Here is a 13,984-nt window from a genome sequence, read left to right on the forward strand (position 1 = left end):
TCTCAATCCTCTTCCATTGGTCAATGTATCTGTTATTGTACTAGTACCAGGCTGTTTTGACTACCGTAGCTGTATAGTAGGTCCTGAGGTCAGGTAGTAGAAGTCCTCCTACTTTATTCTTCTTCAATAGTGCTTTACTTATCTGGGGCCTCTTTCCTTTCCATATAAAGTTAATGATAAATTTTTCCATCTCTTTAAAGAATAGTGTTGGTATTTAGATCCGTATTGCATTGTATTTGTAAATTGCTTTGGGTAGAATTTTCATTTTCACAACGTTGAGTCTACCTATCCATGAGCATGGTATGTTTTTCCATTTATGTAGATCTCTTTTGGTTTCTTGCAGTAGTGTTTTGTAGTTTTCTTTCTACAGATCTTTTACATCCCTGGTTAGATTTATTCCCAAGTGTTTTATTTTTTTAGGGCTATTATAAATGGTATTGTTTTCCCTGATTTCCTTTTCATCGTTCTCTTTATTGGTGTTTAGGAATCCAACTGATTTTTGTATGTTTATTTTGTATCTTGCAACTCTGCTGAATCTTTCTATCACTTCCAGTAGTTTTCTCGTGGAGTCTTTTGGATTTTCTTAGTATCATATCATCTGCAAATAGGGACAGTGTAACTTCTTCATTACCTATTTGGATGCCCTTTAGTTCTGTTTCTTGCCTTATTGCTCTAGTTAAGACTTCCAACACAGTGTTAAACAGGAGTGGTGATAAAGGGCATCCTTATCTTGTTCCTATTCTCAAGGGGAATGTTTTCAGCCTCTCTCCACTGAGAATGATGTTGGCTATTAGTTTTGCATAGATGCCCTTTACAATGAGAAATTTCCCTTCTATACCTATTTTATTGAGAGTTTTTATCAGGAATTGGCGTTGGACTTTGGCAAATGCCTTTTCCGTGTCTTTTGAGATGATCATGTGAGTCTTTTCTTTCCTTTTATTTATGTGGTGGATTACGTTGATTGATTTTCTAATGTTGAACCATCCTTGCATACCCGGTATGGATCCTACTTGGTCATGGTGTATTATTTTTTTGATATGAAGCTGAATTCTATTGGCTAGAATTTTGTTGAGAATTTTTGCATCTATATTCATGAGAGATATTGGTCTGTAATTTTCTTTTTTTATGGTGTCTTTGCCTGGTTTTGGTATCAGGGTTATGCTGGCTTCATAGAATGAATTCAGAAATATCCCTTCCTTTTCTATGTTCTGAAATAGTTTGAGTAGTACTGGTTAAGCACTTCCCTGAATGTTTGGTAGAATTCTCGAGTGAAACCACCTGGGCCAGGGCTTTTTTTGGTTGGTAGTTTTTTTGTTGTTGTTTTTACCTTTTCAATCTCTTGTTATGGGTCTGTTCAGATTTTCAACATCATTTTGTGTTAGTTTGGATAGGTAGTGTGTCTCTAGAAAATTGTCCATTTCCTTTAGGTTTTCAAATTTGTTGGAGTACAGTTTTTTTATAATACTCTGTTATGATCCTTTTTATTTCAGTTGGGTCTGCTGTAATGTCCCCAATTTCATTTCTTATTTGGATTATTTGCATTCTCTCCTGTTTTTCTTTTGTGAGTTTGGTCAGTGGTTTGTCGATTTTGTTGATCCTTTCAAAGAACCAACTTTTGGTTTTGTTGATTCTATTGTTTCTCTATTCTCTATTTCATTTATTTCTGCTTTGATCTTTATTATTTCCTTTCTTCTGATGGCTGTGGTCTTCTTTTGGTGTTCTCTTTCTATTTGCTCAAGTTGCGTAACTAATGTCTTGATTTTGTCCCTTTCTTCTTTTCGTGTGCATCTAGTGCTATAAGTTGACCTCTGAGGACTGCCTTTGCTGCACCCCAAAGGTTTTGGTATGATGTGTTTTCATTCTCATTTGATTCTAGGAACTTTTTGATTCCATCTTTGATTTCTTCTATTACCCAGTGGTTTTTTAAGCAGGATGTTATTCAGTTTCCATGTAACTGATTTTCTTTCCTTACTCTTCCTGTTGTTACTTTCTACTTTGATGGCATTGTGGTCAGGAAAGATACTTTATATTATCTCAGTGTTTTGGATTTTGTTGAGAGTTGCTCTGTGGCCTAAGATGTGGTCTATTCTGGAGAACGTTCCATGTGTGTTGGAAAAGAATGTGTGCTTTGCAGCTGTTGAGTGGAGTGGTCTATTTATATCTATGAGATCAAGCTGGCTGATTGTGCTCTTTAGCTCTTCTGTATCTTTGTTGAGTTTCATTCTAGATGTTCTGTCCTTTACTGAGAGTGGTGTGTTGAAGTCTCCTACTATTATTGTGGAACTGTCATATTCTGTTTTCAGTGCTTTTAGAGTTTGTTTTATGTGTTTTGGAGCCCTGTCATTGGGTGCATAGATGTTCATTATGGTTAAGTCTTCATGATGGATTGTCCCTTTAATCATTATATAGTGCCCTTCTTTGTCTTTTATGGTGGATTTTGTTTTTTAAAGTCTATCTCATCTGAGATTAGTATTGCCACTCCTGCTCTTTTTTGGTATTTTCTTGATATGTTTTTTTCCATCCTTTGATTTTTAATAAATTTACATCTTTGTTTCTAAGATGTGTCTCCTGTAGACGGCATATTGATAGATCCTGTTTTTTTTTTTTTTACCCATTCTGTCACTCTGTGTCTCTTTATGGGTGCATTTAGGCCATTTACATTCAGTGCAATTATTGATAGGTATGAGTTTATTGCTGTCATTTTGTAGTGCCTTTTTGTGTGTGTGTGTGTGTGTGTGTGTTTCTAACATTTTCTTTGTTCCTTTTACTCTCCTGTGCTGAGTTCCTTTTGTTTGTGGATTTCTTTTGTTTTTGTAGGTTTTGTTTTTATTGAGACTTTATGTTTTTCTTCTTTATTTTGGTGAGTAGGTTTGTTAGTTTTCTTTGTGGATACCTTGAAATTTACCCTTATCTTTCTATGTTTGAACCAGTCTGTTATTACTTGGTATGACCTTGCCTTCCTCTCCATTAGAAAGTCCTATGCCTATACCATTTATTCCCTCTTTTATTGTTCTGACATTGCTATTATTTACAGATTAACTTCTCTGGTTCCCTTTGCAATTGTTTTGGTTTTGGATGGTCCCTGAGAGTTCATTTCCCAGGTTGGTATCTCGCTGGTACAATCTTGCATCCTAGATTCAGGCTGTGGTCTGATATTTGTTCTCAGACAGAAAGACTCCCTTTAATAATTCTTCGAAGTCTGGTTTGGTTTTTACATAGTCCCTTAATTTCTGTTTATCTGGAAATGTCCTAATTCCACCATCATATTTGAACCGAAGTTTTGCAGGATATATTATTCTTAGTTGGCAATTTTTTTTCTTTCAAGGTTTTGTATATGTCATCCTATTACCTTCTTGCCTGCATGGTTTCTGCCAAATAAAATCAGAGCTTAGTCTTACTGTTTCTCTCTGTATGCAACTTTTTGTTTTTCTTGAGCAGCTCACAGAATTTTTTCTTTGTCTTTGGTTTTAGCAAGTGTGATTATGATGTGCCTTGGTGTTTTTCTTTTGGGGTCTATCCTGTATGGGGTTCATTGACCTTCTTGGATGGTCAGCTTTTCATCATTCATGATATTAGGGAAGGTTTCTGTCAGCAATTCTTCAAAGATCCTCTCTGTGTTTTCTGTTTTCTTTCCCTGCTCTGGAACTCTAATCACTCACAAATTTTTGATTTTGATTGTATCCCACATAATTCTCAGGGTTTCTTCATTTTTCTTTGTTCTTTTTCCGGATTTTTCCTCAAACAGAGTTGTATCCAAGTGTTTGTCTTCAATTTTGCTGATTGTCTCTTCCATTGTTTCAAACCTGCTCCTCAGCCCTACTATGACACTATTTCTGAAATCGTGTTGTTTATCTTTTGGATTTCTAATTGTTGTTTTTATATGATTTCTAGTTGTGAATTTATTTTGGCATTTAATTTCTGTATTACTTTCCTGAATTTTTCATTTTTTGTCTGTATTTTCCATGAATTTGTCTGCCTTTTCCAAAAATTTGTCTATTTTTTCCTCATTTTTGTGTGCTTTTTGCTTCATCTTTTGGATTGCTGTGAATATTAGAGATTTGAATTCCCCGTCAGGTAGTTCTACTGCCTTTTCTTCTACTGGAAAGTCAACTGGTGTTTTATTTTGACCATCCTGTCTTTTTTTTTTTAATATGTTTTGATATTGTCTGCTGTCTTCGGGACATTCAGTAGTTATTTTCTTCATTTCTTGATTGTAGATTTGTTTGTTTTGTCCTGCTTTTTGGTTTTATTTGGTTATGTCTGAGCAGGAGGCCTGTGCTTTCTTTGTTGTCTGCTTGTCTGTAGTCACAATACTTTTCACCTCCTTGTCCAATAGGCAGGGTCAGCTAATCAGCTATGGTGCAGCAGGGCAGGTCCAGCTGCAGGGGAGGGGCTGGGATGGGTTGTTTGTGGCATATGCTAGGGCCAACAGGGCAGGCCAGGAATCAGTACTGGGCAGGTTCTGGTAGGCCTTGCCTGTGCTGCTTGGGGATGCAACGTTCAGTGCACTGTGCAGGTAGGCAGGAAAGAGGGGGGAGGTTTTGATGTGTGGAGCCAATAGGGGTATGGGAAAGAGGAGAGAGAGGAGAAACAGAAGCCAAAAACAAACAAGCAAAGAAAGAAAAAAAGAAAAAGAGTGCTAAGGGAGCTTGCTGTCAGAGTGGAGAGATGAGAAACTGAGAAATGGAGAAAAGCAAAAAGGAAAAAAAAGAAAAAAGAACTAGAAAAAAATTGGAAAAGTAAAGCCCCCAGGAGTCCCGGCATCCCACCAGATGCTGCTAAGAATGGGGAAGCGGCTCCCAGGCTGCACAGTATAGCCTGGCTAGAGGGGGTATAGATGTCACACAGCACCAGGTATTCAGAAGACAGGAAAAGAAGATGAGTGTAGAGAGATGAAAACCGAAAAATGAAGAAAGGCAGAAAGGGAAAAAGAGAGAGAAAAGAAAACAAATTTTAAAATGCCCCCAGGGATCCCACCTGCGTGGCTGTGCAGATTGGGGGAGACACTCCTAAGCCATGCAGTGCAGGCCGGCTAGGAGGAGCTCCCAAGCTGCAAAAAGAAAACAAACAAACAAAACAGAGCAAAGCAAAACAAGCCAAAAAAAAAAAAAAAAAGCCCCAGGGATCCCACCAGTGTGGTGTCGGGGGTCGGGGGTGTGGTTCCCCAGTCGAGTGTGGCTTCATAGCCTTTCAAGAAGAAGCAAAGATGGCACACAGAGCCAGGTGTTCCAGCAAAAGCGGGGGGGGTGGGGGGGTGGGGTGGGGGTGGTGGGAGGCACAGAAGAAACCAAAAGAGATGGAAAGAACCAACACCAGCTCAGGGGCACAGGCAGTGTGGGCAGGGCGAATCCAAGCAGCCTGAGGCCAAAGAAGTTGCCTCGTGGCCAAAAGACTGAGGCTGGCAAGAAGCAGAAGGGGCTGAAGCGGGGAGGAAGAAGCGCGGGGAGCGGGGGGGGGGGGCGGTGGTTAGGAAAGTGTATATTGCTTGTCGCCAGGTGCTCTGTCTCCTGCTGGGAACTTCTTGAAGCTGCTTTCCCATACTCCCTGTCTGCCAATCTCCAGCGTGGGTAGGGCAAATCCAAGCAGCGTGGACACTACACTTCCCAGCTGGCCGAGCCACCGCAGCCCGCCAGGAAGCTCCGAGGTAGAGCAGCGGGGAGAGAATGGGGGTAGGAAAGCGTGTATTGCTGGTTACCGGGTGCTCTGTCTCCTGCTGGGAGTTCTGCAAAGCTGCTTTCCCATGCTCCCTGTCTGCCGATCCCCGACAGGAGTCCAAGATGGTGGATCCATGCTGCATTAGCTGATGGGGCCCTCGGCAAGTATTTCTGCTCAGTCTCTGTCGTCTGTCAGTTTCTTATTCCATTTGGTGCTTGGCCGAGTTCTTTATCTCTTCATTTGACACTTCAGGTTCCAGGAATTATGTTTGTCTCTGTTTTACTTAGTTTTTCAGGTTTTTGCTATAGAGGGATGGCGTAGTGCTTCTGTCTACGGTGCCATGTTGACCGGAAGTCCCTACATAATATTCTTAATTTTGCTTCTTGGCCCACAAATCCTAAAATATTTTCTATCTAGTTCCTTTTTTTTAAAAGCTGCCAACTCTTGTCTTATTGTATTCCTAACCTAATCCTTTTGAACCCTTTCACTCTGCCTACCCTGCGTTGTGGTCTGTTTGGGTTACATGGAGCAAATGGTGAATGAGATCAGTATGTTCTTCGGGCCAAAATCATGAAGGCAGATGTCTTCCTTCCACTGCGGAAACAGCAAATGGAAGGGTATGGTCATGTCGTTCAGTAACGAAGGGAGTTCGCTCTTCAAATTCTAACATGTTATGTCTAATAAAAATACAAATTTATATAAGAATTTTCTGTAAATCGGTTTCCTTGTTTGTTTGGTTTTTTTTTTTATTATTAAAATATGATACGTTTAATCAGGTGGACACTTGAGACTGTGTTGGCATCTCCTGTCTGGAGGGGGGATGGGAGGATAGAGAGTTGGAAGCTGGCAAAATTGTCACGAAAGGAGAGACTGGAAGGGCTGACTCATTAGGGGGAGAGCAAGTGGGAGTACGGAGTAAGATGTGTATAAACTTATATGTGACAGTCTGACTTGATTTGTAAACGCTCACTTGAAGCTCAATAAAAGTTAATAAAAAAATGATACGTTTAACGTGTTGGAAAACCCAAATATTTTTTCAAAGCCTCAAAATTTGAGGCAAACCTAGGCTTTTGAAACTTGAAAGAGCTGAAAAGCCTTTTATTATTTCCTACTCAAGTTAGCTCCTTTTTCATTTCTTTAACAGATGAGGAAAAAGAAAACAATAGAGCATCCAAGCCCCACTCCACTCCTGCTACTCTGCAATGGTAAGTTTCCATTTGTAGAAAGTTCTCCTTTGATGGGACGTTCACACAACCATATTGTACTACCTAGGAGCTCTGGCGGCACCAGTAGTTAAGTGTTTGGCTGCTAACCAAGGTTGGCAGTTCAAATCCACCAGCTGCTCCTTGAAAACCCTATGGGGCAGTTCTACTCTATCTTCCAGGGTCACTATGAGTTGGAATCGACTCAACAGCAATGAGTTTTGTTTGGTTTGGTTTTGGTTTATGGAGCCCTGGTGGTGCAGTGGTTAAGAGCTCAGCTGCCAACCAAAAGGTCGGCAGTTCAAATTCACCAGCCACTCCTTCGAAACCTTATGGGGCAGTTCTGCTGTGTCCTATAGGGTTGCCTATGAGTCGGAATGGACTCGATGGCAAAGGGTTTGAGTTTTTTGACTATCATCAACAAGAAAGATGTGGCAGTCTGCTTCCATAAAGATTTACAGCCTGGGAAATCCTATGGGGCAGTTCTGCTCTGTCCTACAGGGTCGCTGTGAGTTGGAATCGACTTGATACCAACAGGTTTATTTGTTCTTTCGGTACTACCTATAGAATAGGATACCACTTGAATATTTTGACATTGCCTTGGTAACTTTGCATCCAATAACCCACATGAAATCTGTTTAATTTGTCGGTATATGTAAAATGGCCAACTCAGATCTAGCCTGAAGATTTGAATTTTCCCCATTATCAAAACGCTGGCAAGGACTGGATTCCACATGGATGTTATTAATTGATTTTAATAAAATCTGTTATCGTTATTTGGAAACCCTGGTGGCATAGTGGTTAAGTGCTACAGCCGCTAACCAAGAGGTTGGGAGTTCAAATCAGCCAGGTACTCCTTGGAAACTCTATGGGGCAGTTCTCCTCTGTCCTACAGGGTCGCTATGAGTCGGAATCGACTCGATGGCGGTGGGTTTGGTTTGGTTTTGGTTTATAATCATTATTAATAATGTGGCAGCAAATGATAGAAACATAGGACTGTTCACCCCATCAGTGAGCTCTTAATGAATTTGTAATTAATCCCAACCATCCTACAATTATTTTAGCATTAATATCATTAACAAGAATTATCTGCTAGAGTGACTTTCTCTTTAATATTTAGAATTCCTGGACTTGATTAATATTGAGTGGTGTTGGTGAAGCTGACACACTCATGTTTGATAGTTATAGACTTTTCCTCTGAGAGCTTTACTTGGAAATTTCGCGATAGCTTTGAACGTCAGAACTCCATATGCCTGAGGTTCAGCCCTCAAAGGATTTTGTCAATCAAGAGCTCTTACTCCCCTAGCAGTGAAGCCCAGCAAACGTGAAGAAATTAAGGAACAAGGGGGAAGGGAGAGAAGTGGACAGAGGAAACAAATTAAAATCTATTATGTGCCAGCCAACATGTTAGGCACTTTGTCTACATGCCTCATTTCACCCTCACAACAATTCTATGAAGTTGGTATTGCTGTGCCCATTTTATAGATGAGGGAAATAAAGTTTAGACAAGTTATATCATTTGCCTGAATAGCCACACAGCTGTTAAGTGGCAGAGGCAGGCACCTGACTGGGTCTCTTGAACTGCAAAGCCCAAGCTTTGGAAGAAAAACAATCAGGAAGGATAGAGAAGAAAAGGAGGGAGATGGGCTTTAATGAGCAAATTATGTTAGATTCTCTCAACTAATCTACCCACAGGTGAGAGGAAAAGGACGATGGGAGAAAGCATTCAGGAACGTAACTCAATCTTCCCCAGTAAGAGTCTGAACTGTTGGCTTGTTTTGCTACAAGCAGAGCACAGGCTGTTTTTAAGAGCTCCATTTTCAGCCTTTTGGCTTGTCTCCATCATTCTGCCCCTGTGTATTTTTTTTCTCACTGCAATTGGTGTTTTTTGCTTGATGCAAATTTCTACTCTACATCCCAGATCAAATCTCTTCTCTGAACCCCTCCTCAAAAATGTATGGCCACATAAATTCTCATAATGCCCAGACATTTAATGGTATATGAGCATAGAAGACTTTAGGGGTGGGAGTTCGCAGAAATACAAGGAATGGACATTCTCCCTTTAATAGCCTGAACATGGCCTATGTTGTGGAAGTTGAACTAGAAAAAAATTACCTTGTTTATGTTATTTTTGAAGGGGTGCTGGTGGCACAGTGGTTAGGCACTCGGCTGTTAACCTAAAGGTCAGTGGTTCGAATCCACCAGCTGTTCCTCAGGAGAAAGGTGTGCCAATCTGCTTCCGTAAAGATTTACGGCTTTGGAAACCCAGTAGGGTTGTTCTGCTTTGTCCTATAAGGTCTCTTTGAGTTGGAATTGACTCAACAGCAATGGGTTTGTTTGTTTGCTTTTGATTTTACATCTATTTTTCTGTTATTATCTGACATCTGCCTGACAACAACAAGGCTATAGAGGGTGCAGTCTCTTGGGCCAGACTGCTAGGACTCAAACCCCAGCCCTTCGACTCACTGGCTGTGTAAGCTGGGGCAAAGTCCTTCACTTCTTTGTGCCTTAGTCTTACTCACCTCTGAAGTGGGAATAGTAATTTTAACTAACTCATAGGTAATCATGATGGTGAAATGAGTTAGTACATATGAAGTATGTGAACAGTAGAGTGTATGCTCAGTAAATCTTAGCAGTTGTCAATCACTCAGCACACCACTACCTTCTGAGTCCTGCAATGTTGTCCTGGAGCAGGGCCTATCATCTGCCTGACATATGCACAGTCCGTTCTCCTCTTTTCCCCCTAATTCTGTACAAGGTATCTGCGTTTCTAAATAGAGGGTCACATAGATCATTCCAGAAGAAATTTCATCCTCCAACTTACAAGGTCAGGCAGGGGATTTTGATTATTTTTCATGGACTATCTGCTTTCAAGAGCTAATCAGATTTGTAAATTTATAAATTTTAGACTTATTATTATCAAAAGGCTCTGAGTTGTCCAAAGAATATCAAGTTGTCCTCTACTTCCCTTTGTGTTATATTTTTAAGATAGAATTTCAGTCATTAATTCAATTTACTGAGTGCCTATTATTTGCTAGGCCGTGTTCTAGGCTCTAGGAATAAAAAAATAGGCTCTAAGAATGCACTGGTGGAAAAGATAGACGGAGAACAGGGACTGATAAAGGAAAAACACAGACAATGATGTTTAAAAAATGGGTGTTACATATATAAACAAGGAATGCAGTGGAGAGTGGTAAGTGTCTCGGAGGCTAGTTTAGATTGAGTGGTGAGGGAAAGCTTCTCTGAGGTGACATTTAAGTGGAGAGATGCATGACAAGCAGGTGCTCACTGCCACCACACAGGGGTGGATTATCCAATAGGCGAAGTAAGCATGGTGCTTACCTTGCTCACCAGATCACCTGTAGTGAACAATTTCACATTTATTCACCACACTGAAGATTCTGCTTCTAGGGATGGCTGGCATCTGTCTCTCTCCCAACCCCACAGCACCTTCCTGCAGAATCAAAGCCTCTTTTCAAATTTATAATCCCTGACAGAGATGGATATCCCAGTAAACAAAGTAAACACAGGCTTACTTGTACTTACTTAGTAATCTGTAGTGAACAATTTCACATGGGTTCATCACATCTTTGATTATTCACTACAGATTAGTAAGTAAGCACCAGTGAGCCCATGCTTACCTTGCTTATTGGGTAATCTGCCCCTGATCATGACTATATGAAAATCAGGGGCAGAGAACATTCCAGGCAGAGAGACGAGCTTCTGTGAGGCCCTCTTCTCGTAGATCGGTTCTTCGGAGGCAGACCTTGTCCTGGAGGCAGACTCTTGAGACAGAGAAATGCATATGGGTAGTTTATTGGAGCGTGTACCCAGTACCTGAACCTGTGGTGGAGTGAGGTACCCTGGACAGGGCGGGGGAGGGGGGCATTGGGCCACATACGAGGAGGTTACAACAGAGGTGTCAGCTGATCCAACAGGGAATTCCAAAGCTGGGACGGTCCTTCAGAGACTCCTTGAATTCCCCACCCCCATCATTAGGTGTGCGCTGTCCCCTGGGAAGGGGCATAACTTGGGGGCAGATAGCTCCCTTCTTTATGTATTGCTGAGCACAGTTCCTTGAAAGGACTCAGCCCAGCAGCCAGCCTCTGAGCAGAGGGAAATGCTGCCTCAGTCCTGAAGGGTGATCTGGGCAGCATACCACAGCATCCACTACTCCTTCCTAGGAGGGGAGTAGGCTGAGCTTGTTCAAGGAATCACACATAGCTGGTCTGTGTGGTTGGAACATAGTGGGCAAGGAAGAGAGTGGTAGATGAGGTGGGAGAGGGAAGTGGGTTAGGTGGGGAAGAGAAAGGAAAAACATCGCCCTAAACTTAAATGTTTTAAACCATGGTGGAGAAGATGACTGAAGGCCTCCTAAATAAAGTTCTTCCTGAATAATTTTTTAAATGAATATGTCTTCAATGTAAATACTTTGTCTTTCAAAAGTCATTGGATGAACCCTCCATTTTACAAAGAAGAGTGACATAACTTACAGTGTGTCGCGTTTTTGCTTTGGTCGCCAGAGGGTTCAGAGCTAAATCTGATCTTATGTACTTTTTCAGTCTCTTCTTTTCCTTTGTCTAATTTTCTTCATTTTATTTTTGTTTTAGTAGCCTTTTAGAAAAAGCAAGATATAAGTAAATTCAATCAATACATTTTTTGTTTTTCTTTTATTTATGTAAGTAATACATTTCCCCTATTTAAAAATGAAAATATTATAAATAAGGCTAAATTCCATTGCTCATCATGGTTCCTTACCTCTCTACTCAGAACCAACCTGTTACCAGTAAGATATATACACACACACTCACACATACACACCAGCTTACCAGTTGCCATCAAATTGATTCCCTCTCATAGTGACCCTATATATATCTATAAAAACATTATGTATAACATACCCGTAATATATATAATTATAATATATAAATATAACATATATAACTGTAATATATAGATACAAATATACCAACCAATGACCTGTTGCCATCAAGTTCATTCCGATTAATAGCCACCCTGTAGGACAGAGTAGAGCTGCCCCATGGGTTTCCAAGGCTGTAAATCTTTACAGGAGCAGACTGCCACATCCACCCTGCCCCCTGCGGAGCCACTGGTAGGTTTAAACCCCTGACATTTCAATTAGCAGCCCAGCGCTTAACCACTGTGCCACCAGACTCTTCTCACAAGCATTAGGCAGCTTATAATGTCCACTTGTATCTGAAATCCATATTTTATTGAAGACATTTTTGACACATGCAAGAAAAGGAACTGATCCCAGAAATACTTTTCTTTGTTTTTATTGGCACTACCAATGTTGTTCTAAGTTTTGTCCAACTTGTAAATTTAAGTTCTTTTAGTGAGGGTTTGCTGACTCCAGGTGGGCTGACTCCAAGGAGCCCTGGCGGCACAGTGGTTAAGCGCTTAGCTGCTAACTGAAAGGTTGGTGGTTCAAAACCACCAGCTGCTCTTCGGGAGAAAGAAGAAAGATATGGTAGTCTGCTTTTGTAAAGATTTCAGTCTCGGAATGACATAGTTTATAAAGAAAATGTTCTACATTCTACTTTGTTAGTAACATCTGGGGTCTTAAAAGCCTGTGAGCAGCCATCTAAGATACTCCACCGGTCTCACCCCTCCGGGAGCAAGGGAGAATGAAGAAAACTAAAGACACAAGGGAAAGATTAGTCCAAAGGACTAACGGACCTCATCTACCACAGTCTCCACCAGACTGAGTCCAGTGCAACCAGATGGTGCCTGGCTACCACCACTGACTGTTCTGACAGGATCACAATAACCCAAACCCAGTACCATCAAATCACAATAGAGGGTCCTGAACAGAGCTAGAGAAAGATACAGAACAAAATTCTAACTCACAAAAGAACACCAAACTTACTGGCCTGACAGAGACTGGAGAAACCCTAAGAGTATGGTCCCTGGATATCCTTTCAACTCAGTAATGAAGTCACTCCTGAGGTTCACCAAAAGATTAGACAGGTCCATAAAACAAAATGAGACTAAAGGGGCACAGCAGCCCAGGGGCAAGGACTAGAAGGCAGGAGGGGACAGGGAAGCTGGTAATTGGGAACCCAAGGTCGAGAAGGGAGAGTGTTGACAGGTCGTGGGGTTGTTAACCAATGTCGTAAAGCAATACGTGCGCTAACTGCTTAATGAGAAGCTGGTTTGTTCTGTAAACCTCCATCTAAAGTACAATTAAAAAAAAAAAAAAAAGATTTTAGCCGTGGAAGCCCTGTGGGGCAGTTCTACTCTGTCCTTTAGGGTCGCTATGAGTCAGAATTGACTCATTGGTAATGGGTTTATATATGTAATATATATGCCTATGCGTTTACATGCATATGTACCTGAAGACGTTTCTAAACTGGTTTTATTTAGTATTTTCTCCTTTATAAAAAGGCAGATGTATCATATTATCAATATTATTCCTGTCATATTATATTGATCCACAACTTGCTTTCTTCCTCAGTAGAATGTCCTGAAGCTACACCCATGTTAGTGCCTAAAGAATAACCTCATTTTAACTGCTATGCGGTATTCCGCATAAGACAACAGCAGAATTTATTTAGCTATTTCCCTCATGATGGGCATTTAGCTTGTGTCCAAATCTCACCTTTGCCATTACAAATACGGACGCAGAGAACATGTGTCCCTTGTGCACACATGGGACTGTTTCTCCGTGTCGGTATCAAGACGTAGAATCACAGGTGCTCACACTTAAAATGTTAATGGAATTGCAAAATAGCCCACTCAAATGGCTTTGCCATTTTACACCTTCTCTTGCAGTACAAAGTACTTTTTAAAAATTAGGAACCTAGTCCCACAACATAGCATCTCATTTTCTGAGACATTTGCCCTCTTCTTCTCCTGTTCCCCTGCCCCCAGTGGGCAGTGCACAGACCTGCTGGATGGTGAGGAGGGAAGGCCCAGGAAAGGGCATTGACCTCGCCTCCAAGGCAGCTGAGCTCTCCTGGGATATTTGGCTCGTTTTTGGAATTGGGTTAGGAGCTCTTAGTTTCTTCATCTTCCCCTCTTTGTGGCTAACATACCCATTGCCATCGAATCGATTCCAACTCACAGCAACCATATAGAACTGTCCCACAGGGTTTCCAGGGAGT

General features: G+C 41.1%; 1 protein-coding gene across 1 annotated transcript in view; it reads left to right on the top strand.

The window, feature by feature from the left end:
* The window catches only part of RFX4 (regulatory factor X4), a 195,785-nt gene that overhangs the window by 61,640 nt on the left and 120,161 nt on the right, over positions 1 to 13,984 (top strand). The window contains exon 4 of the mRNA XM_049884974.1: positions 6,800 to 6,860. Within this exon, the coding sequence (XP_049740931.1) occupies positions 6,800 to 6,860 (61 nt within the window). The remainder of the gene's footprint in view (positions 1 to 6,799; positions 6,861 to 13,984) is intronic.

Source organism: Elephas maximus, chromosome 4, assembly GCF_024166365.1.
Source record: "Elephas maximus indicus isolate mEleMax1 chromosome 4, mEleMax1 primary haplotype, whole genome shotgun sequence".
Lineage (NCBI taxonomy): Eukaryota > Metazoa > Chordata > Mammalia > Proboscidea > Elephantidae > Elephas > Elephas maximus.